At 44.5% G+C, this 25,731-nt stretch overlaps 1 protein-coding gene across 2 annotated transcripts in view; it reads right to left on the reverse strand.

Moving 5' to 3' along the window:
* Positions 1 to 14,819: 14,819 nt before the first annotated feature.
* The window catches only part of GABBR2 (gamma-aminobutyric acid type B receptor subunit 2), a 369,318-nt gene continuing 358,406 nt past the window's right edge, over positions 14,820 to 25,731 (reverse strand). The window contains exons 16-19 of one of the 2 annotated variants that reach the window (XM_004271474.3): positions 24,540 to 24,722; positions 24,013 to 24,142; positions 20,118 to 20,235; positions 14,820 to 17,442 (exon numbers count right to left, since the gene is read on the reverse strand). In XM_004271474.3, coding sequence (XP_004271522.1) covers positions 17,277 to 17,442; positions 20,118 to 20,235; positions 24,013 to 24,142; positions 24,540 to 24,722 — 597 coding nt within the window. In that variant the 3' untranslated portion in view covers positions 14,820 to 17,276. The remainder of the gene's footprint in view (positions 17,443 to 20,117; positions 20,236 to 24,012; positions 24,143 to 24,539; positions 24,723 to 25,731) is intronic. The other variant, XM_049711134.1, reaches the window with a different exon arrangement.

Raw genomic sequence — 25,731 nt, forward strand, 5'->3', positions numbered from 1 at the left:
CCATCTGTTTGTCTTTGGAAAAATGTCTGTTTACATCCTCTGCCCATTTTTTAATTGGGTTGTTTGTATTTTTGATGTTGAGTCATATGAGTTCTTTGTGTATTTTGGATATTAACCCCTTATCATATAAATTGTTTGCAAGTATTTTCTCTCATTCAGTAGGCAGCCTTTTCGTTTTGTTGATAGTTTCCTTCACTGTGCAATGGCTTTTGGTTTGATGTAGTCCCATTTGTTTATTTCTTTGCTTTTGTTTCCCTTGCCTAAGGAGACATCCAAAAAAAATATTACCAAGACTGATGTCAAAGAGCGTACTGCCTATGTTTTCTTTTAGAAGTTTTAAGGTTTCAGGTCTTACATTTAAGTCTTTAATCCATTTTGAATTTATTTTTGTTCATGATGTGGGAAAGTAGTCCAATTTAATTCTTTCGCATGTAGCTATAATCAAATTATAGTTTTGTCCAGGTGTATGCCCAGGAGTGGGATTGCTGAATCATATGGCAGCTCTATTTTTAGTTTTGAGGAATCTCCATACTGTTTTTCATAATGGCTGCACCAATTTACATTCCCACCAACAGTGTAGGAGGGTCCCTTTTTCTCCACACCCTCTCCAGCATTTATTATTTATAGACTTTTTAATGATGGGCATTCTGACTGGTGTGAGGTGGTACCTCAGTGTAGTTTTGATTTGCATTTCTCTAATAATTTGTGATGATGAGCATCTTTTCATGTGATTTTTTGGCCATCTGTATATGTCTTATTTGGAGAAATGTCTATTTAGATCTTATGCCCATTTTTGGATTGGGTTGTTTGCTTTTTTGTTACTGAGTTGTATGAGCTGTTTGCATATTTTGGAAATTAAGCCCTTGTTGGCTGCATCATTTGCAAATATTTTCTCTCAGTCTGTTGGTTGTATTTTCATTTTGTTTATGGTTTTCTTTGCTGTACAGAAACTTGTAAGTTTGATTAGGTCCCATTTGTTTGCTTTTGCTTTTATTTCTATTGCCTTGGGAGACTGAACTAAGAAAACATTGGTCAGATTTATGTCAGAGAATGTTTTGCCTGTGTTCTCTTCTGGGAGTTTTATGGTGTCATGTTTTATATTTAAGTCTTTAAGCCATTTTGAGTTTATTTTTGTGTATGGTGTAAGGGTGTGCTCTAACTTATTGATTTACATGGAGCTGTCCAACTTTTCCAATACAACTTGCTGAAGAGACTGTCTTTTCCCCATTGGATATTCTTGCCTCCTTTGTTGAGATTAATTGCCCATAGGTGTGTGGGTTTATTTCTGGGCTCTCTATTCTGTTCTGTTGATCTATATGTCTGTTTTTGTGCCAATACCACACTGTTTTGATTACTGTAGCTTTGTAGTATTGTCTGAAGTCTGGGAGGGTTATGCTTCTTGCATTTTCTTTTTTCTTCCACAGGATAACTTTGGCAATTCTGGGTCTTTTATGGTTCCATGTAAATTTTAGGATTATTTGTTCTAGTTCTGTGAAAAATGTCATGGATAATTTGATAGGGATTGCTTTAAATCTATAGATTGCTTTGGGTAGTATGACCATTTTAATAATATTAATTCTTCCAATCCAAGAGCATGGGATATCTCTTTGAATCATCTTCAATTTCCTTTATCAATGTCTTGTAATTCTCAGCATGTAAGTCTTTCACGTCCTTGGTGAGGTTTATTCCTAAGTATTCTTCTTTTTTTTTCTGGGATTTAAAAGGGAATTGTTTGTTTGCATTCCCTTTCTGATAGTTCATTGTTAGTGTAAAGAAATGCAACCGATTTCTTTCTTTTTTTTAAAAATAGATTTATTTATTTATTTATTTATTTATTTATTTTTGGCCACGTTGGGTCTTCGTTGCTGCCCGCGGGCTTTCTCTAGTTGCAGCGAGCAGGGTCTGCTCCTCGTTGCGATGTGTGGGCTTCTCATTGCAGTGGCCTCTCTTGTTGCGGAGCACGGGCTCTAGGCACGCAGGCTTCAATAGTTGTGGCGCGTGGGCTCAGTAGTTGTGGCGTGTGGGCTCTAGAGTGCAGGCTGAGTAGTTGTGGCACATGGGCTTAGTTGCTCTGCGGCATGTGGGATCTTCCCAGACCAGGGCTCGAACCCGTGTCCCCTGCATTGGCAGGCAGATTCTTAACCACTGTGCCACTAGGGAAGCCCTGCAACCGATTTCTGCATGTTAACCTTGTATCCTGTTACCTTGCTGAATTTATCAGTTGTAGTAGTTTTTGTGTGGAGTCTTCAGGGTTTTCTATATATGTCATCTGCATATAATGACAGTTTTACCTCTTCCCTACCAATTAAAATACCTTTTATTTATTTTTCTTGTCTGATTGCTGTAGCTAGGACTTCCAAGTGTTTAACTTCCAAATGTTGAAGAGAAGTGGTAAGAGTGGGCATCCTTGTCTTGTTCCAGGTTTTAGTGGGAAGGTGTTCAGCTTTTCACTGTTGATTATTACGTTGGCTATTGGTTTGTCATAAATAGCTTTTATTATGTTGAGATATGTTCCCTCTATACACACTTTGGTAAGAGTTTTTATCATTAATGGATGTTGAATTTTGTCAAATGCTTTTCCTGCATCTGCTCAGATGATCATGTTGTTTTTGCCTTTTCTTTTGTTGATGTGGTGTATCACATTGATTTGCATATGTTGAACCATCCTTGTGACCCTGGGATGAATCCAGTCTGGTTGTGATGTATGATCAATTTTATGTGTTGTTGGATTCAATTTGCTGATATTTTGTTGAGAATTTTTACATCTGTATTCGTCAAAGATACTGGCCTGTCATTTTCTTTTTTGGTAGTGTCTTTGTCTGGTTTTGGTAGCAGGGTGATGGTGGCTTCATAGAATGTCTTTGAGAGTGTTCTTTCTTCTTCAATCTTTTGGAAGAGTTTGAGGAGGATTGGTGTTAAGTTCTTCCTTTTATGTTTGGTAGAATTTGCCTGTAAAGCCATCTGGCCCTGGACTTTGTTTGTGGGGAGTTTTTAAAATTACAGATTCTATTTCACTTTTAGAGATGGGTCTGTTCGAGTTATCTGTTTCTTCTTGATTCAGTTTTGGTGGGCTGTATGTTTTTAGAAAGTTGTCCATTTCTTCTGGTTGTTGAATTTGTTGGCATATAATTGTTCATAGTATTCTCTCATGATTTTTTGTATTTCCATGGTGTCAGTTGTGATTTCACCTCTTTCATTTCTTTTGTTTATTTGGGTCTTCTCTCTTTTCTTCTTGGTGAATCTGTCCAGAGGTTTGTCAATTTTGTTTATTCTTTCAAAGAACCAGCTCTTGGTTTTATTGGGGTTTTTTCCTATTGTTTTTAATCTCTATTTTTTTAATTTCTCATTGAATGAGTTCGGAAGCATTCCTCCCTCTGCAATTTTTCTGGAATAGTTTCAGACGGATAGATGTTAACTCTTCTCTAAATGTTTGATAGAATTCTTCTGTGAAGCCATCTGGTCCTGGACTTTTGTTTGTTGGAAGTTTTTAATCACAGTTTCAATTTCAGTACTTGTGATTGGTTTGTTCATATTTTCTATTTTTTCCTGGTTCAGTCTTGGAAGATTGTACCTTTTAAGAATTTTTCCATTTCTTCCAGGTTATCCATTTTATTGGCGTACAATTGCTTGTAGTAGTCTCTTATGATCCTTTGTATTTCTGCAGTGTCAGTTGTAATTTTTCCTTTTTCATTTATAATTTTATTGATTTGAACCCTCTCCCTTTTTTTCTTGATGTCTTGCTGAAGGTTTATCAATTTTGTTCATCTTTTCAAAGAACCAGCTTTTAGTTTCATTGATCTTTTCTGTTTTCTTTGTCTCTATTTCATTTATTTCTGATCTTTCTGATTTCTTCTACTAACTTTGAGTTTTGTTTTTTCTTCTTTCTCTAGTTGCTTTAATTGTAAGGTTGGATTGTTTATTTGAGATTTTTCTTGTTTCCCGAGGTAAGATTGTACTGCTATAAACTTCCCTCTTAGAACTGCTTTTGCTGCATCCCATAGGTTTTGGATCAGCATTCTTTCGTTTTCATTTGTCTCTAGGTATTTTTCAATTTCCTCTTTGATTTCTTTAGTGATCCATTGGTTGTTTAGTAACGTATTGTTTAGCCTCCACGTGTTTGTGTTTTTTACAGTTTTATTTCTTGTAGTTGATTTTTTTTTTTTTTTTTTTTTTGCGGTATGCGGGACTCTCACTGTTGTGGAGCACAGGCTCTGGACGCGCAGGCTCAGCGGCCATGGCTTATGGGCCCAGCCGCTCCGCAGCATGTGGGATCTTCCCGGACTGGGGCACGAACCCGTGTCCCCTGTATCAGCAGGCAGACTCTTAACCATTGCGCCACCAGGGAAGCCCTCTTGTAGTTGATTTTTAATCTCATACTGTTGTGGTCAGAAAAGATGCTTGATATGATTTCAGTTTTCTTAAATTTACTGAGGCTTGCTTTGATCTTTACTGGAGAATATTCCATGTGCACCTGAGTAGAATGTGTATTCTGCTGCTTTTGGATGGAATGCTCTATAGATATCAGTTAAGTCCAACTGGTCAAACATGTCATTTAAGGCCTCTGTTTCCTTATTGATTTTCTTTCCGGATGATCTGTCCATTGATGTAAGTGTTACTTACATCAATGGACAGACCACTATTATTGTGTTACTGTTGATTTCTCCATTTATGGCTGTTAGCATTTGCCTTATATATTGAGGTGCTCCTATGTTGGGCACATATATATGTACAATTATTATATCTTCTTGGATTGATCCTTTGATCATTATGTAGTGTCCTTTGTCTCTTGTAACAGTCTATTTTAAGTCTATTTTGTCTGATATGAGTATTGCTACTCCAGCTTTCTTTTCATTTCCATCTGCATGGAATACCTTTTTCCATCCTCTCACTTTCAGTCTGTATGTGTCCCTAGATCTGAAGTGAGTCCCTTGTAGACAGCATATGTACAGGTCTTGTTTTTGAATCCATTCAGTCAGTCTGTGTTTTTTGGTTGGAGGATTTAATCCATTTACATTTTAAGATAATTATCGATATGTATGTTCTTATTGCCATTTTATTAATTGTTTTGGATTTGTTTTTGTAGGTGTTTTTTCTTCCCTTCCTCTTTTGTTCTCTTCTCTTGTGATTTGATGACTATCTTTTTTTCTTTTTTTTTCTTTTTTGTGGCTGTGCCCTTGTGGCTTGCAGGATCTTAGTTTCTCAACCAGGGATTGAACCCAGGCCCCAGCAGTGAAAGTGCCAAGTCCTAACCACTGGACAGCCAGAGAACTCCCTGATGACTATCCTTAGTGTTGTGTTTGGATTGTTTTTTCTTTTTCGTGTGTGTATATCTTCTGTAGTTTTTTGGTTTGCGGTTACCATGAGTTTTTGATATAGCAGTCTATGTATTTACAAGATTGCTTTAAGTTGCTGGTCTTTTAATTTCGAATGCATTTCCAGTATTCTGCATTTGTACTATCCTCACGATTTCTGGTTTTGATATCATATTTGTATGTGGATGATTTCCTACCTTTATGTATGTTTGCCTTTACTGGTGGGCTTTTCTATTTGTCATTTTCTTGTTTCTAGTTTGGCCTTTTCTTTTCTTCTTAGAGAAGTTCCTTTAGCATTTCTTGCAAAGCTGGTCTGGTGGTGCTGAATTCTCTTAGTTTTTGCTTGTTTGTAATGCTTCTGATTTCTCTGTCGAATCTGAATGATAGCCTTGCTGGGTAGAGTCTTCTTGGTTGTAGGTTCTTCTCTTTCATCACTTTAAATATATCATGCTACTCCCTTCTGGCCTGCAGGATTTCTGCTGAGAAATCAGCTGATAACCTTATGGGTATTCCCTTGTATGTTATTTGTTGCTTTTCCCTTGTTGCTTTTAATATTTTTCTTTGTCTTTAATTTTGGTCAAGTTGATTACTATGTGTCTTGGCGTGTTCCTTTTTGGGTTGATCCTGCCTGGGACTCTCTGTACTTCCTGGACTTGGGTGACCGTTTACTTTTGCATTTTAGGGAATTTTTCAGCTATTATCTCTTCAGATATTTTCTTAGGTCCCTTTTTTTTTCTCTTCTCCTTCTGGGACTCCTATAATGCAAATATTGGTGCATTTATTGTTGGTGCAGAGGTCTCTTAGACTGTCCCCATTTCTTTCTTTTTTTTTTAATTAATTACTTTTACTTTGGGCTGCATTGGGTCTTTGTTGCTGCACGTGGGCTTTCTGTAGTTGTGGAGAGCAGGGGCTACTCTTTGTTGTGGTGCACGGGCTTCTCATTGTGGTGGCTTCTTTTGTTGTGGAGCACTGGCTCTAGGCACACGGGCTTCAGTAGTTGTGGCATGTGGGCTTCAGTAGCTGTGGCTTGCGGGCCCTTGCGCACAGGCTCAGTAGTTGTGGCGCACAGGTTTAGTTGCTCCATGGCGTGTGGGATCTTCCCGGATCAGAGCTCAAACCCATGTCCCCTGCATCGGCAGGCAGATTCTTAACCACTGTGCCACCAGGGAAGTCCCATGTCCTTATTTCTTGACCTTCCTTTTTTCTCTATTCTGTTCCGTGTTAGTGGTTTCCACCAGTCTGTCTTCCAGCTCACTTATTCGTTCTTCTGCCTCATATATTCAGTGACTGATTCCTTCTAGGGTATTTTTTATTTCAGTTATTATATTGTTCATGTCTGTTTGTTTGTTCTTTAAATCTTCTAGCTCTTTGCTAAACATTTCTTGTATCTTCTTCATCTGTGCCTCCATTCTTTTTCTGAGATCTTGGATCATCTTTATTATTACTCATTTTTTAAAATCTGTTTTATTATTACTATCATTCTGAATTCTTTTTCAGGCAGATTGCTTATCTCCACTTCAGTTAGTTGTTCTTCTGGGGTTTTATCTTGTTCCTTCTTCTGGAGCATATTTCTCTGTCATCTCATTTTTAGGACTTTTCGTGTTTGTGGGCTTTGTTCCACAGGCTGCAGGATTGTAGTTTTTCTTGCCTCTGGTATCTGCCCCCTGGTGAGTGAGGTTGGGCCAGGGGCTTTTGCAAGCTTCCTGGTGGGAGGGAGTGGTGCCTGCCCACTGGTGGGTAGAGCTGGATCTTGTCCCTCTGGTGGGCAGGGCTGTGTCAAGGGGAGTGGCTAGGTGTGGTTGTGGGGTCAGGAAGACTTTAGGCAGCCTGTCTGTTGACACATGGGGCTGTGTTCCCACCCTGTTGGTTGTTTGGCCTGAGGCATCCCTGCACTGGAGCCTGTAGGCTACTGGATGGGGCCAGGTCTTGGTGCCAGAATGGCAACCTCCAACCTCCAGGAGCTCACGCTAGGGAATATTCCCTAGAGACCTCTGCCACAAGTGTCCTTGCCCCCACAGTGGGCCACAGCCAACCCCCACCTCCCCAGGAGACCCTTCAAGACCTGCAGGTAGGTCTGGCTCAGGCTCCCATGGAGTTACTGCTTTGCCCTGTGTCCCAGTGCTTGTGAAACCTCATGTGAGCCTCTGCCATATAATTATTTTCCAGTTTGTGGGTCGCCCACTGGCAGTATGGGATTTGATTATATCACGAAAGCACCCCTCTTACTGTCTTGTTGTGTCTTCTTCTTTGTCTTTGGATGTAGAGTATCTTTTTTGGTAGGCTCCAGTCTTTTTTTTGGTCAGTGGTTGTTCAGCAATTAGTTGTGATTTTGGTGTTTTCATCAGAGGAGGTGAGCTCAAGTCCTTCTACTCTGCCATCTTATCTCCAATCCCTGTAGATGTATTTTTTTGTTTTAAGTTTTTAACATTTTAATTTAATTAATTTTGGCCATACTGCACAGCCTGTGGGATCTTAGTTACCCAATCAGGGATTGAACCCAGGCCCTCAGCAGTGAGAGTGCGGAGTCCTAACCATCGTACCTCCAGGGAATTCCCCCTGTAGATGTATTTTTGATGTATTTGTGGGAGGAGGTGAGTTTCATGTCCTTTTACGCTGTCATCTTGAATACCTCCCAGAATGCGTGGGCTTCTGACACTTCTTGATACCTTCTTCCCTCCTCCTTCCTTCTCTTCCTACCTTTTCTTCTTTTCTTCTCAGCCCATTGTTTCATCAGTTTATCTGTACTCACGTCTCATAGAAACCAGGTTTTACTAGTTTTTCTTGAAACTACAGAGTAGATGAGATTTGACATTTACTTCTATTTCCTGAGGGAAATCTTTTCCCAGAGTATGTTCAGTCTTAGCTTATTGTATAATGTTTGTCTTTATGCTGTAGAATCTTCATAGACTACATTTTTTTCCTGCCCAGGAAAAGGCATATTTTATTGAGGTATGTACTTACGATGTGTGATTATATATATATATGGGGTGTGTGTGTGTGTGTGTGTGTGTGTGTGTGTGTGTGTGTCTTGTATATGTATACTCACATGCGTGTGGTTTTATGTATATGTGTGTATATATACATATATAATCACACATAAATGTACAGTTTAAAGAATTTTCATGAAGAGAATACAACCCAGTGCTCAGATAAAAAATCAGAACACATCAAGCACTCAGGAGCCCTCCTCATACCATCTTCCCCACTGCCTGTTCCTGCGAAGGGTAACCACTATTTTGATGTTTAATAGGTTAGTTTTACTTGTTTTTGAACTTTATATTAATGGAATCTTAGAGTATTCTCTTTTACGTCTGGCTTCTTTCCTTTCATGTGTTTGTTAGATTCATTTTTGTTACATGTAGTTATACTTTTTCCCGTTCTCACTGGTATATGATATTCCACTCTGTGAATATGCTACATCAACATTTTTTTCTCTTCTACTGTTGATAGCATTTGGGTAATTTCCAGTTTTTGCCAGCCTGGTCATTCTAAGCAGTGAATATCTTATCCAGGGCTGCCATTGCACCCCAGAAGGGTGAGCATCTTCCATCTTGCTTCCCATGCCTTGGGATGCTAACAGAGTCCTTCTGCCAGATCTTGGAGGCCTGAGTGCTCCGGATTCAGTGGTCAAGGGTGGGAGTGGGGGGATCTGGGCAGCTTGGGTAGAGTTTTGTCTCTGTATAGCTTCTTCCATGCTGTTGGCTTGCCTGGGCTTCAGTGCAGTGAGGGTTTCCCCCTGCTTGCACTGCCCAGGGCCAGAGATGCTCAGACCAGGGTTTAGAGCCTCAGGTGATGGCCTTGGATGAATCTCAGAGGTGTGCAAATCTATAAAATTTTAAAAGATTGTGTTTTCATTTGAAGATCATGTAAAACAAATTAAATAGGCATATTCTGGGTCATCTGAATCAAGCTAATTCTTATGAGGCTGTTTAAGAAAGTATAAAGAGGGTGTGTGTTCCAGCGTCAGAATGCTGTGTTCAAATTTTCACTCTCCATCCCAGCTGTGTGACCCAGGACAACACTCAACGCGCTATGCCTGAGTGCCTTTAGCTGTAAAAGGGCAGCAGTAACCGTTCCTACTCTGGGGTCCCTGTGAGATCTAAATGAGATTAAGCCTGCAGAGCCCTTTTCCTAGTGCTTAATGAGCATCAGTGCTCAATCACCATTCGATTTGTGTGTATTATCTGGATGGCCTCATGACTGTCAATGGCTCATGAGAAAAAAGAAAGTGGGTTTAATAGAGAAGTGATGTGTTAGAGCTGACTGAAGGACAAATGATATCACAGTGTGTTGAATAAATGAAAATGTCACAGTAGTTTAAATAAAGAAAAGCAGTGTGATAATTGAGTCATCACACCAGGCAGGCTGAACTCAAAGGGATGTATGTGCCTGGGAGCAGTTGGTGCTCTGCTTGCGTTATGAGCTGCAACTTATTTTTTAGCAAAACGTCATCTGTCCCTTTAAATCAGTGTTGTTAAGATGTTTTTATTCGTTTTGTCATTTTCTTTGCATTCAAGTTATAAATTTGTTTGGCTTTTATATGAAGGATATAAGCATGAGTTTACGTCTAGTTTGAACATATTTAGGTAACTTGCTTTATAAAAACAATTTAAGTCAGCACTGCGTCTTAAAAGGTAACCCTGTGGTTTCAAATGCTGCCCTAGGTCTTTGGCATTGGAATTCAGGTGGAGGGAAAGCGAATGTTTTTCCTCTTGGCACAGGGCTCTACCTCTCCTGTGGGCGTGGTGGACCAGAGCAGAGAGAGTAGCCATGACCTCGAGTGCAAAGCCGGCTGAGCTGACAGCTCTTCAACACTGCCAGTCTGCAGGCTGGCAGCTTCTCCAATTTTACACCCTCCCAAAGGTTTGTTTGTGGACTTTATTTTGTGATCCAGTTGACCATGGTGTTACTGCTGTTGCTTTATAGTATTTCTACCTTTGCAGTCAGGATCTTTGAGACTTATGGCTCTAAGGGATAAAATGTTTCCTGTTACTTATGTAACCTAGATGTCAGCAAGGATCATGCTGCCTGGCGAGATCTAGAGGGGATTAATCCAAACCTCCCATTCTTCCCATACCTGGCTCTGGAAAAGGCCAGTGCCTTTCCGGTGCTTCTGTGGATTTCCATGGACCTTGTACTCATGCTCACCTCTGGCTCCCTGTTCCTACTTGTGTAGGGAGCATATTTTCCCCTCTGCATCTTCTTTTATCCCCACTTTGGCTTCCATCCAAACATAGAATCTGTCCTTTTCTTTCATTTCTGCTAAAACCCACGAGACTTTTGCTTGTATAGTAAACATTACTGAAGGTTTAGGGATATTTTGTGGAAGGGAGTGAAGTGAAGGGAAGAAGAGGGTTTATTTTATAGCAACACAAATGATTTGACATCAGATGTTTGATGTTTCTGTTCTTCCAAGTCTTTCAGCCATTCTACCCCCTTCCTCTCTCACCTTTCTCTCTCCTTCCACTCCCAAATTTCTAGTCCTTTCAAACAGAACTGTTCCCCTGTCTCTTTTTAAGCCTTGTCTTCAGAATCTCACCTTTTCACCCCCACAGCTTGTCAAGATAGTCTCCCTAACAATTTCCTTCCCAAAATGCATTCTGTTGTTAGGGAGTTAGATGACTGTGGGCTGCCCCCTGCACCTATCGAAGCTCTTCACTTTACATTCCTCTTGTCTGGGAATAGAACAAATATCAGCTCAGTGCTTACAAAGCACTTTCACCTACATGAGCCCCTGGGTGAAATATCATGCCCATTTCACAGATGTGGAACCAGGAGCTCAGAGAGGTTGAGTGAATCATCTGAAGCCACATAGCCAGCTAAGTGGGGGAGTAGAAATCCGCACCCAGATCGAAGATTTTGATCTATGACCCATGTCATCATACACAGGATGAATGCTGTCTGAACCTTCAGGGATCTGAGGCCACATGGATTCCAGTGTAAATGATTAACATGGGACAACCCAGTTGGCCTGGGGAGGGGGACGGGGGGCAGCCCCAGCAGGTGTGTGCATTCTCCAGGAGTTGGACTGCCAGTTCCCACCCCATGCCTTCCTCTTCCTTCTGTCTCTTGCTGGCTAGCTCCTTCTCATCTTCAGATCTAGGTATAGAACTGGCTACATAATGTGTGGGGTGCAGTACAAAATGAAAATGCTGGGCCTCTTGTTCAAAAGTTATTAAGAATTTTAAAATGACAGGAGAACATTAAGCTAAGTATGGGACTCTTGGAAGCAACTATACCGGTCATATGCCCACAAAGCCAGCCCTGTATGAAGGTTACCCCCTCCACCCTCTGCCAGGAAGCATCCTCTGGCTCCGCATTCTGAGCTCAGTGCTTATCATATGCTGTCATCGTTTTCTTCTTTATGCGCCTGTTTCCCTATTACTCTGTGAGCTTTGTGAGACCTGTGTCCTGTTCACTGTTGTTTCCGGTGCCCAGCACAGGCCCTGACGAAGAGCAGGGGCTCAGTGGATGCCCCACTGGGGGCTTGGAGCTCCTGAAAGTGAGACCTGGAGGAACCAGGTGGTGAATAGTAATGTTCAGGCAGTACCCACCCAGGACCACACAAGTTCAGACCAGGCATGACTGAGCCTATGGGACTTGGCAGGGGTTTCGGGCATGGGGTGTAGGTGAGGTGGGAACTCATTTTCTCTTCAAGAGAATATGTTAATCATTTACTGCCCAGGACCTCACAAACCCTGCTCCTCAGGGCCAAGTAAGGTGTGACCAGCCAGGGAGGTGGGGCACAGGCAGGGGACAAGGGCAGAGAGCATGGAACAGACACAGAGCCCTTCCTGGGGCTACACAGCCTGGCCCACTGACCCTTCTTTAGCCGCCTGAGGCTTCTAAGGCCCCCATGCCCCTTACCCACCCTCCCTGCTCAATGGTGTGTGTGGGAGCAGGGAACTGTTTCTCTAATGTCTCCTCAAAGCTAGGGGAAGGGAAGAGGGCAGAATTCTCAGAGGTTTCAGACAACAAGGAGCCCTCATGTGGAACCCCCTGATTCCCACAGATTTCTTTTGGTTCTAAGTGATGGAAACCCTACTCTGTAAGCAGAAAAAGAGATGTATAATATTAGCTGAAAACTGAGAAGCTCAAGGGCAGATGTATCTTTAGGGATTGCTGATTCTTGAGCCCAAATGATGTCACCAGAGCTCAGTTTCTCTCTTTTCATTTCTTTCTGGTTGGAGGGCAAGGTTTGAGACCGCCTGAAAACTCTGGCCAAAACCCTGGATGGGCTCTGATTGGCTGGGCTTAGGTAATGAGCACATCTTTGAGCCAATCCCTGTGTATAGGGATGGGAGCAAGGATGGTCCCTCCAGATTCCCTCCCATAGGTCCCTCTCCTCCCCTGTGCTGCTGTGCATAGGGCTGTGCTGCCAGGGGAGGGGCAGGAACAGGATGGATTGGCAGAGCAGCCAGTGACCACTGGTGTTTTTTTTGTTTTTTTTAACCCAGCACCACCTCCTCTATGTGTCACTGGCTTCTAAGCCTCTAGAGTCAGGTCCCAGGAGGATCCTTGTAGAGAGGAGACTGCTGAGCGTGGGGAACTGCCTGGAAAGTCAGGGCTCTGGCTGGTGCCCCAGGTTCCCTGTTTCTAGAAACCTCTTCCCATCTTCCTTCACAGCAGATCCCAGGGTTGTCTGCACAGCACAGGGTGAGGAGACCACCAAGCAGTACTTTCTCAACTCCAGATTGCCTCTCTTTGAGGCTGGGAAATATTTTTTATTTTAGTTTTACCTCAGAAATAAGCCAATCATAACCAAAGGAAGACAAAGAGAACCCTATATGAAAGAATTAAGTGCCGGCTGCTCTTGGGTCCTTTCCTTTAGACTTCTGTTACCACAAACCTGTTCCCCAAGGCCAAGCAAGGCATGAAGAACTCTACTGATGATGGTGATGAGCATTTTCTTCAGCCCTGTGGACATTTCTCTTTTTTCAGATGTGTTCAGAGGAAAGACCAAATTTTTTATCAGTTGATTCCATATTTAGTGGGAAAATAGGAAGATTTCTCAAGAACCTGAGGTGGTGGAGAAATGTCTCCCTGCTGTGGTTGTTCTATCTGTGGTTCTGGGTCAGGCGTGAGGAAGGAGCTAGATCTTAAAGCCAGGAAATCCAGGTTCCATGCCTGCCCTCTCAGGACCTTCAGGTCGGCCTTGGCTCCTGTCACTGGGCCTCACTTGCCCCACCTGTAAAGTGAGGGGTTGGACAAGATGACCCCACAGTTCCTTCTTAGCTCTTAATTTCTGTGAGTCTAGGTCAGGTCGAGAAGGAAGACCAATCAGGATTCTGGTTCTGTTCCTGCCCTTGCCATGACTCACTAGGTGACCCTGGGTAAGTTCCTTATCTTGTTGGACCTGTTCCCCACCCTTGAACATCCTATATCCCATAGGAGGGCTGTCTAAAAGGTAGTCAGTATTCAGGAGCCCTTTTCCTCAGCAGGCTCACCACTGAGGACCCTGTGTACTAGGAAACTCTAGACTGGGTCCAGCCCCCCATATCTGGGGCTCACACCTAGTCACATGGCTTCAGGCCTCCCTGCCCTCTTTAGGCCACTCTGGCCTTGCTCTGTCTTCCAGACCCGGAAACCAATATGGACACGCCTCAGCCAAAATGTTCAACTCTGCAAAAGCCTCATCAAGGAATGTTCTGAGCCAGTGGGAGGGCCTGATGCTGGGTAGGACACTGAGGAAGTAGATGTGACTCCCATCCTTGGGGAGCTCCTTGTCTGGGGTGGAGAGGAAGGGCCAGTGTGAGGCTTTACCAGGTGTGGTGAGACAGGGACAGTGGAAGAGAGGATTTCAAGTCGGGGGAACTAAGAGGAGGTTTTGGATGGGACGTTGAAGGATGGGGTGGACCTGAGATGGAGCTGCAGGCTGAGGGCCCAGTGCAGTGGAGGAAGTGCAAACAGTCTATAGGGTCTGGGGGAGGAGGCTGATGAGTCTGGAAGGAGCATGAGACCAAGTCTCCAGAGGCTGTCATGGCCTGGACTCGGGGCTGGAGAGGCAGGGAGTCGGGCCTGGGGAGGCAGTGAGCGTTCTAGACTGGTCAGGAACCTTTTGGTTGCAACTGATGGGAACTGAACTTGAACTAACCTAGGCAAAAAGGGTGATTTATTGGGAGAACTGAGAATCTGAGGAAGGTCTGAACATCCCAGCACGGGAAAGACGAGGGTGCTGCTGGCTTTCAGGAACAGCTGACCCGGTGCTTGGACACCATCAGGACCCATCCCTTGATCCTGTTTCTCTGTGCTGGCTTCATTTTTCTCTTTCGTGGCTAATTTCTCTGCATGGGAAAGGGACTTACTGGCCCAGCTCAGGCCAGGTTCTCACCCCTGGATCTATCACCACATGGTAACAGGCTGCTCTGCTACTGCCTGCAGAAGCCAGGGGAAGGCAGCTTCTGAAGGAAGGGACCATGCTGAGCAGGCACCCCCCAGAGCCTTTCCCTGAGTTTCTTAGCAGGAGAATATGGCCTGATTTGACCTGCACTTTGGGAAGAGTAGGCATTAAAGACAACAGTTTTCTTCCTTTTATTCATAAAAACAAATTTGCAACAATTTATTAAAAATTGATACCATGCAATAGGGGTACGAGAAATTCCTCATTTACATTTGATTCTGGCAGTTCCAGTCTAATTTAAAGCGTTTGTGCACTAACATTGGAAAACACCTTCAGGCTGAAGCCTCTTCGGAAGTGTATGGTGTTTGCTGCATATAAAAGGACAGAACCGTTAAATAGCTAGAGTCACTTCTGTGGGTCTTGTTATTTGTGGGGAAATTTAAAAAAAAACAGGTGAACCTACAGTATCATTAAGACAGAGAATGTACTGTGTGGGTTAACCTAGAAGACTGTGCACGCTCAGGAGTCACAGTGGGTCACAGATGCACACACTCACCTCCGACTGTCCAGTGCTTTTTCTTTTTTTCCTTCCTGCTATGCTGGATTAATATTTCTACAGATATTGTTTCTGTGTGCGTGTATACATTATGTACAATGAATTGTTTCTTTCCCTTTGAAAAATTAATGTGGTCCTTTAAATTAAATCTGGTTTGGTGAAATCAAGAAAGAAAGTAAATACTGTAATACACAGTGAGTAACAACACCGATTTTTAGTGCCTAAACAGACAGTGACTTCAACTTGACCTGTGATGTGTTAACATTTTTTTTAAACATTTTTTTCCCCCTAAAAGCTACAGTACCTCCATAACCTCTCTTTGGGGGAGGGGAGGAGAACTCTATGCTACGTGAAATAGGGTGTTTTGAAATGTTGGTGATGGTAAGATTCCCATGGGCCCTTTTGTCAAACCCTGGTGGTGACAACACTGTATTCCTGACTTCAGTGGTCTGGGAAGAGATTATTGCCTGCCTGTTGAAGCTGCCATTAGGGTTCTTTAGGGAGTTGAGCGACTGCTCAGTTGTGCAGACGTCCGGGACATTGTCATTCAGGCCTTTCTTTAGCAAATGAACCTGTCCCAGGAATGTCACAGAAATCATCGGGATCCACCTCTCTCCAGCCAGGTGGATACTGGTATAGGGCTGTGCTGGGAGCTTCTCTGGGCCACAGCCCCGTCTGTCCTGAGGGCTGAAGGTCATGGTCATCCTGATACCTCATGGGTCAGGGCCGCTTCACTGTTTGGTATGAAGCTTTCCTGGATGAGATCAAGTTTTGATCTTCAGAGTGACCCTGTGAGGTAGGGCAGGACAGGTGTTATTTCAACCCCAGTTTGTTAGGGGAAACTGAGGCTCAGAGAGACACAAGTGACTTGCCCAAGGTCATGGAGGGAGTCAGCAGTGGAGCAAGGACTTGAACCCAGGTCTTTGTGACTCCCAGGCCAGTGCTCTTTGGGGTTCGTTTAAAAGGGAAGAGTGATCTTATGAATGAGAATCAGTGTGCTGATTGATCACCCCTGGGACCCCCAAGGGCAGAGCTTGCCGGCTTGTCCCAATGAAGGCTGCCTTCTGTAAGTTAAGGGAAGCCCGCAGCTAGCAACTCTCTCCCCGTGACTACAGGGATGTCTTCTAGCAGATGCCCGTTTCACTTTGGTCAGAAACAAAGTCAGTGGAAAAAAACAAAACAAAACCCCAGCCAGCCCTTGGGCCCTGATGAGAGAGGTTAAAGTGCACAATCTTTCTTTATCGTGTTTGCTGGGAACAGACATTCTATGATTAGCTTGGGTGCCCCCCTTATTATGGGGAACACCTGATACGAACACAAGGACATGGCTGACGTGGTGGGTGCATGGCCGACTGTGGGTGAATGCTGCAGAGCGTGTCTGCAGTGACGTGCCCTAAATCCCCACGGTCCCGGAACGGGTGTTATTGTATTAATGTGTGGCATTTATCAGAGAGTAAGTCCCACCGGGAGGCATGCGAGTCAGCCTGCTCCGGTACCCCAGCCCTCGGCCCACAGAGCTGTGCCCGGCTGCCCTCCCTGTAGACTCCCTGTTCCAGGAAGGCTGGGGTTGGCTGGACTGGCAGCTGGGAGCCTGGCTGCCCTGCCCACCTCCTTCCCCAGAGGGGAGAAGGGCTGGCTTGGGAGGCCACAGCCGGTGGCATGTGTGCAGAGGCAGAGGCGGTTTCTCCAGAAGCCCCTCGCCTCTTTTCAAGGCTGCTCAGGGCCACTCAGTGACTTCTAGCTGGAGTTCTAGTGACTTTCTCCTTGTCTAGGATTTTTTTTTTTTTGCCAAGTTTCAAATATCCTAGCTCCTCCTCCTTTGCAGACATTAAGGAAGAAGTCATTTTCATTCCTCTTCTTTGTGAAAGAATGAAAACTTCACAAATAAGGCGCGAGGTCAGGTGCCAAGTGCCCCCCATCTTGTGCACTCCGTGCCATCGAGCAGTCCCGCAAGGCCAGCCGTGGCGCCAGCTTCTCCGCGGCCAGAGCTGACAGGGTTCCTGTAGCAGATGCCTCTGCTCCGTGTGGTTCCGTCGCGGGGGAGGCCCCGGCCCCAGGCCTCCCGCCCTCACAGGCCCGAGACCATAACTCGGAAGGAGGGTGGCACGTGTCTGTGGCGGGGGCTGGCGGTGGGGCTGACGCAGGGGCTGACACAGCTGGCGTCCACGCCTCCAATGGACGGGAGGTAGGCGTGGTGGAGGATGGGGAGCTGGAGGGACAGCCGGCGCTGGATGCTGTGGCAGGGAGAGAAGGAAGGGGGGTGTTAGTGAAGGCTAGTGGGCTGCTCACCAGGAAGGCCTTTGGAGTCGCTTTGGCTAAGAAGCTGATGGTGGTGCTAAGAAGCTAACTTCTCTCTGAATCCAAGATCTGTCCATCCTGTCATCTAACCACTCATCCATCTGGCAGGTGTTTAATGCAGGCCTGCCTGTGCCAGCTGCTGCCCCGGGAATAACCAGAGCAACGGCAGCAAGGAGGAGGCAGGCTTCTCGAGCTTCCAGTGATTTTTAAGAATAAGGCCTTGCCCTTTGAACAGGGCTTTGCTGCAAACCCAGACAGCTCTCATTCGCTACTCTTGCCAGTCCCCGAATGGCCTTGGCTTTGGGTTCCATCCCGGAAAGGCTTCTCAGCTGCTCTGTCCTTCCTTATTGGCTTCTCTGCCACTGTCTCTTGTCCAGGACCTCAGTCCCTCTTGCTGGGCCAATTCCAAAAAGGTTCCTTCCTGGTCTTTCGGCTTCTTTGGTGACTAGCGTTTTCTCTCCAACACTGGGATGGGGCATTCGGGGCTCCCCAAGATCTGCCTCTTGTCAGATTCTCCAGGTGAACCTTCTACCCCCTCTCCCCGAAAACCTTATTACCCTCTGGTGGCTAGTTTCCCCTAAAACCCTGCTTATGGGGAGGCATCTTCCATGCCTCTGCACATGCTGTTTCCCCGGCCTAGATAGCTCTTCCTCTGCTTTCCCATCTGATGACTGCTTTCCCTCTAAGATCCAGTTTAAATGCCATCATTTTTGTGCTAACCCCCTCAGAGAGTGAGCTCCTTCCTTCTCTATGACCCCAGAACAAGGAATTTCTGGTAAATTCCCAGAAAGGCAGCCAGAAAAAAATCTGAGGCCGGGCTGAGTCAGGGGCTGGGTAAACAGGACTGATGGAGGAGCGGAGTGAAGAGGGAGCAGCCTTCTGACTACCTGCTCACTGCCACACCGTTCCGCTTGCCTTCTCATCAGTCCTCATGACCAGCAGGCAGGAGAGTAAATCACCTTATTTGTTGTGAAGGCTGCTTTGGCGGATGTGCCCAGGCCACTGCTCCCCTGCTCGGCTGTGTTTTGTGCAGTTTCCCACTGCATCTGGGAAGTTGCATTCCCTGAACTCTCAGGCCTCCTTGTGTTCCCCAGGCCTGGCAACTCAGGTGGGAAAAACCCCAGACCTTCACAAAACCCAATAGGCAAAAGAAGCACTGCTGTTCCCATTATAAAGATGAGAGAAGGGTACAGAGTTTGTGTAACTTGCTCACAGAAACAACCAGAACTGGGGAGGGTGTGACTCTTGCTTCTTCTGTTGAACCACAGTGCTTTGTGGGGTGGCAAATCAACTCACAGAGGCTGCCTCAGCCCACCAGGGTGCGCCCTGGGGTGTATGCATTGGTGGGGTTCTGAGATGGATGGGGACAGATGCAGTGCTGCCCCCACTCCCTAAGGACCTGCTGGCCAGAAGGGCTTCTCCCAAGAGACCCTTCCCAGGTGCTCATGAGAGATTAGTGTGTTGGAGACTTCATTTGGAAATTAAAGTTGAGCTTGTATAATGTCATTGGTGTTGGCAGAGTCCAGGAAAATGGGGAGCTGAAGAATGAACTTGACCTGGGAAAGGGTGTTCTGTCTGAGCATCCCAGGCAGGGTGGGCATCTGTGTGTGGCTGTCAGAGCCACACATTCTGCTGTCTGCTGGGATCCTGTTTGCCTTTTCATTAATTCATTGCCAAAAACCTACTCAGTGCTGGAAGCTGTGTTCAGTCCAAGGGACATAGGAAGGACTTAAACCTTACCCTCAAGGTGCTTGCACTGTGGTGCAGGCAACTAATAGGTAGACCACTGATGAATGCCATGTAACCATCAGTAATTATATTGGACTGTCAGCTGCGAGGCCCTGGAGCTAATTGGGTTGAGAGGCTACTAGCTCTAAGACTAAATGGCCCCAAATGACACTGCAGTTGGTGATTGGGCTCCCTTTGCTGGTTCCTCTCCCCTTGTTGTCACTTCCCAGGGAACAAGTTTCAGAGCTGACATTTCTAATTGCTGCTTCTAATCCGCTGTAAACTGGGAAGAACTAAAAATTGCCAGTGGGGACAAAGCTACTGGAGATGTCCAGGTCTTTGCTTAGATGTCACCTCACCAAGTTTGCTCTGACCTCCCTGTGTAAAATTATACTCCCTAACTCCTTTCCTGCTTAGTTTTTCTCCAAAGCACGTATCATTTAACATAACATACTAGGTTTTGCTTTTTTGTTAAGTTATTGTCTTCCCAGATAGAATGTAAACTCCATGAAGGGAAGGATTTTTGTCTGTGTTCTTCAGTGCTGTGCTTGATACATAGTAGGTCTCAGTAAATTGGTGTTAAGTAAATGTATTCATTTTATATGTAACAAAGGCAGAGAACATGGGATTTGATGTTGGAGAGACCCAAGTTCAAATCCTATCATCTCCTGCATTTAGCAACTGGTAAGCTTTGGCAAGTCACCTCCCCTCTTTGAATATTAGTCGTCTTATGTGTAATATAAGCAGTGTAATTTGACCTGCATCATGAGATTACTGTAGAGTTCAAACAAAGTAATGCATGTGAAAACATGGTGCCAAATGTAAACTCTTGTGTAGGAGGAATGTAGTCTTGGGCAGTAATTCTGAAGGAGAAGGTACTTACTGTTCTGGGGAGTTTATATCTTCTATAGGATCTTTGCATGTTCGAGAGGGCTCTGTCGTGTTCCACTGTAGCTGGGGATTTTGATCGAGGTGGTTTTTTAAAATGGCCTTTCCCCCATCTGAATGCAAAACAACAATACTGCAATAATTCTGTAAACTTAATTTTTAAAAATCAACAGTGCAGTCATTTTTAGGATACTGCCGAAGGAGAGAGAATGCAAAAGAGCCCATCTTCCCTTTGTGTTCTCTAAGCCATGGTCCCTGAGCCACTCTCCTGAGACCAAGGCAGGGAGCCGAGAAGCCCCTGTCCAGGGATGGAAGTGGCGTGCTGGGGATGTGGATAGTGTGCCGTGGGACCTCCCTTTCTCCAAGAAAAAAAGGGAATCGAGTCGACAAATGTAGGCAACATAACTTAGAAATGAGAGGTTCTAATATGAAGGTCCTTTTCACGGGTGCATTAGGAATATAATGACAAAGAAAAAAAAGAACTCCAAGGTATATTTTCCATAAGATTGCTAAGTCTGAAAAGAATAATAATAGTAAACTGCTGGTGGGAGTATAAACCGGCATAATCTTTCTGGCAGGTACTGTCAATAAGCATCAAACACTATAAAAAGTATGTGTTTTACCCAGAATTTCCACTTTCAGGAACTATCCCAAAGAAATAATTAAGGATGTTTGTGAAACTATACAAAAGATGTTCAAATCCACATTGTTTACAATATCAGAAAGTTTAACCCGAATTTGTCGGGTAATAATGGATTAGTTACAGACTAATATGCACGTATGGGGCCTCCATTCACAGAAATACTGTGTAGCCACAAAACATGATGCTCTCAACCATCTTTGTGCTTCAGAACCACCTGGAGAGAACTAAAGAAATATGAAATATAAAAACATGGCCCCCACCTAAGAGATGTGGATTCATTTGGTTTGGAAAAGAGTATGGGTGTTGGGCTTCCCTGGTGGCACAGTGGTTAAGACATGGTGCAGGGGACATGGGTTCGAGCCCTGGTCCAGGAATCCCACATGCCGCAGAGCAGCTAAGCCCGTGCGCCACAACTACCGAGCCTGCGCTCTAGAGCCCTCGAGCCATTACTACTGAAGCCCGCGTGCCTAGAGCCCATGTTCCGCAACAAGAGAAGCCACTGCAATGAGAAGCCTGTGCACCACAATGAAGAGTACCCCCACTTGCCGCAACTAGAGAAAGCCCGTGCGCAGCAACTAAGACCCAACACAGCCAAAATAAGTAAATTTGTATTAAAAAAGAGTATGGGTGTTTTGTTTTTCTGCTGCAGGGTTAGGGTTAGGGCTAGGGCAGCCTTACATGTGTGTCATTTTGCATCCATGTGAATACAGTCAATCCTCTTCGTTCATAGATTCTGTGTTTGTGAACTCGCCTACTTGCTAAAATTTATTTGTAACCCCAGAGTCAATACTCGTGGTGCTTTCACTGTCATTCGATAACACACACACAGCATCAAAAATCTGAGTCGCTCTCCCAGCTGAGGTTGAACAAGGCTCTGCCTTTTTGTTTTACCTCTCATATTATAAATAAGTATCCTTATTGTGGTCTATGAAGTACCACGTTTTTCACATTTTTGTGCGTTGTGTTGGTGCTTTCGCTGTTTAAAATGGCTCCCAAGCCTAGTGCTGAAGTGCTATCCATTGTTCTCCTAAGCCGTGATGTGCCAGATGGAGAAAATGTGTGTTAGATGTGTTGTTCAAATATGAGTTACAGTGCTGTTGGCTATGAGTTCAGTGTTAATGAATCAACAATGTTTATTAAACAAGGTGTCTTCCAGTAGAAACACACATAAAACAAAATTATGTATTGATCAGTTGATGAAAATGTCCACCTGGGAGATGCTTGCAGGAACCTAACCCTGTGTCTCCGCTAGGAATTCACAGTTCACAGGGACTTTGTAGAACACGATTACTGTGAGTAATGAGAGTTGACTGTATATCCTTAGGATAAATTCCCAAATTGGAGTTGCTGGGTCAGAACAATTTCTATTTCGGGCAGCAGTGTTTCGCCACCTGTTGCCTCCCACTCTCAGCAACTTTTTGATCTCTGATCTTTGTTAGTCTTATAGGTAAAAATGGTATTTCACTGCAAATTAATTTGCATTCCTTTAATGAGGAGGGAGACTGAGCATCTTTTCATAAACATAAGAACCACTTGTATTTCCTTTAATGAGAACTCTCTTTTGCCCATTTTTCTTTTGGTTTGTTGGTCTTTTTCTTATTAGTTTGTATATAGTTACATATACTTTGTATATAATTACATATAATTTCTTTTTATATAAGAGAATAAGCTTATTACCTGAGATAATATTTTTTGGCTTAGTTTGATTTTTTGACTGTACTTATGATGGCTTTCACATTGTTAACAAAATTTCTTTTGTATTTAAATTCATCAACTTTTTTTTTATGGTTTCTCTGTTTTGCATCAAACTGAAAAGGTTTCCCTCCTGCCGAGATTACAAAAGAAATTCTCCTATGGTTTCTTCTAGTACATTCATGGTTTTCACTTTTTATATTTAAATCTTTTATCCATCTGGAATTTATTTTTGTGTAAGTTGTGAGGTAAGGATCTAACTTTATTCTTTTCCAGATGGCTGCCCATTTATCCCAATGAAATTTATTGAATAATTCATTTTTCTCCACTAATTTGAAATGCTCACCTTTACTAGATACTAAAATAATCAGGAATAATTTTTATTCTTTCAGTTTCCTTTTTACTTATCTGAATCTAGACATTTTTAAACAATCAACATCTAATATAAGAATTATATAATAATTCTTTTGTAATAAGAATAAAACTAAAGATTTTTCATTGATTTAAACAAATTTTATAAAATTAATGAATATATGCTAATGACACGATGCAAACAGTAGAGACGTATATAAAATGAAACATAAAAGAATCCCTTCTCACCCACTCTCCACACATATTGTCCCTTTCCCACAGGTGGATACTGTTAACAATCTGGTGTTTGTTCTACCAGACCTTTTGAAAAATGCACTTACACACACACACACACATATATACACATACATGTGTGTGCATATTGTATCATAATGCTTGTCTTCATACTGGTTTTCTCATTTAGAGATCTTTCCATATCTGTACAAAGAGATGTAACTTACTTTTTAATAACCGTATTATATGCCTTGTTTTGCTGTATCATAATTCATAAAACCACTCCAAATGATGAACATGTAAGTTAATTCCAGCTTTTCTCGCCTACAAGTAGTGTTATGATAAGCACTATGCGTCTATACCTTTGACCCTGTGGGATTATTTCCAAGGGGAAGCCTCCCGCTAGGGGAATTGCTAGTCAAGGGGCTTAACATCAGACTTCTGGAGAGTGCCAGACCGACTTCCAAAACATTGCAGGGGAGTGTCCATTTCCATACGCTCTTATCAACACTGGTAATCTTTTTAAAATTTTGCCTAAATGTAGGCAAAAAATGGACTGTGTTATTTCCCAGGTGGTTGGTGGGATCGAATGTCATGTCATCTTACTGACCGTTCCTTTCCTGTACGTTGATGAGGTGTGTTTGAAACTGTGAAATGTTGGAAGAATTATGAGTACATTATTCACTAAGAACAATGTGCCCCCAGTCAGAACGCTGGGAATGCTGGCCATGTGGGGTACACATGGAACTGGAGCCCAAGGGACTGAGAAAAAGAAGCCCCGTGCATAGGTGGATCCCCAGGTGGGGCTCCAAACAAACACTGAACTGCACTCAGTAGATGTGGGTTCCAGATACTCCAGCTTGGCTTGTGTGACTTCAGACCTGCCCCACCCCCCTCTCTGAGCCTCAGTTTCTTCATCTGTAAAATGGACGGCTAGTGTCTCATACCCAGGGGTCCCACCTCCTCTTACCTGTGCTCTCAGTGAAGTTCCCCAGGTTGAGGATGTCATTGAGTTCTTGGTAGTGGTTCTGTTTAATGTAGGTGGTCTTTTCTGGCGTGTCCTGCAGCTGCATGGTGACCTCTTCCAAGTCTTTGTCCAGCTAGAAAACAAAGGCTCCCGCTGAGTCAGAGCCCCCGGCCCAGCCCCTGCCCTGGCCCCAGGTGGAAAACTGAGTTTTCCCAACTCACTAGTATAATCACAAATCTTTAAGAACTCCTTTCTTTCTGAGGATATCTTGAATCGGGCATTGCTGGACCCCAGAGCCTGGGCTAGGTGGGTAATAAACTCCTGTCAGATTCTGACAAACCGTATCTGTCTAGTTCATGTTCCTTTTGGTTCTTGCAGCCATAACGACGGTAGATGGGACTGCACGGCCATGATGTGGGGATGCTCTAGAGGGGACGTGGTGGGGAGCGGCAGCCCGGAAAGTCCCTGCACAGGGCAGAGGGACTCAAATGGGAGGAAGGGGCCCTGGCGACCAGTGCTGTGGGAGGTACCTCTGTGATCTTCATTCGCAGGCGATGGTTTTCTGACTGCAGGCCCTCTAGGCGGGACGTGCTTGCTTGGTTCACGCTGGTGACTGAGGTGGAGGTTTTAGAATCTTCTTTCTTCTGATTCTGAGTGAACTGGAATCGTCTGTTCTGAGTTGCTGCGTCTGGGTTTGTTCTCAGAGTGATGAGCTGAAAGGACAAAGGTGGGGCTGAAAAGAGGACCCTGGGGCCCTTCCTCCCATGCCCATCCAGCTGCTTCCAGCGGGTCCTGCTCTGGAGGCAACATGGGGCCCCAGGAACGACACAGGCTGGGAGTCTGGAGCCCTGGGCTCAGACTTGTTTCTGTCCCTCCTTTGTGTGTGCCCTTGGGCAGCCCCCTTCCCCTTGCAGAGTCTTGGTTTTCTTCCTTGCCACTAGATGTCTGGTCTCCTGATCCTGATTGCACCCGCATCCCAGCTATCCTGCAGAGGCCACACAGGGCCCCTCAGGCCTGGCTTCAGCTGAGCCTCACTCTGCCTTAGCCCAGCTCCATGTAGAAAATAAACAGCTGTAGGTGACAGCTGTGAAGACAATGGGAGGAAAGTGAAGGCTTGTGCTTGTTAGAACCATGGCCACGGCCTCTGTCCACCAGGACCTATGGTTCAGAGGTGAGGGGCAGGGATGGAGGAAGGATCTTTACCAGGCCAGAGGCATTCAGGGCAGAGTGCTCACCATGGTGCTGGGGGGTGAGGATGGTGACGGTAAAGGAAGTCCAGGGGGAAGAAATGGCATATGCAAATGCAGGGAGGCCTAGGGCTCAGGGCACTTATAGAGAAGGGCAGTTGGATGGTGGACAGAGTTCTCTGGGGGAGACAAGGAGATCCAATGGTCCTGAAAGCCAGCCCAGTGTCGGGGACTTGATCCTGGAGCCAGGAAGGCAATGAGGAGCTATCAGGGGTGGTGACAAAGCAGAGTGACCCCGTCAGAGCTGGGCTTAGAATCATCTGGCATCTTTCACAGGGTGGAGAGGAAGTCAGAATGCAGGCAGAGAAGCTGTGGTGTGAGCCTGGAGCCTGGGAAAGTGTTGACTACTAAAGGAGGGAGTGTATGCCAGAGGTGTTCTAGAGCAGAGCTGACACTGCTTAGGGACTGACTGGGCGCCCAGGAGGCTGGAGGAGCCATGGGACCCCCAGTGATCTCTCCTCTCCCCTTTCTCTAA

Source organism: Orcinus orca, chromosome 6, assembly GCF_937001465.1.
Source record: "Orcinus orca chromosome 6, mOrcOrc1.1, whole genome shotgun sequence".
Lineage (NCBI taxonomy): Eukaryota > Metazoa > Chordata > Mammalia > Artiodactyla > Delphinidae > Orcinus > Orcinus orca.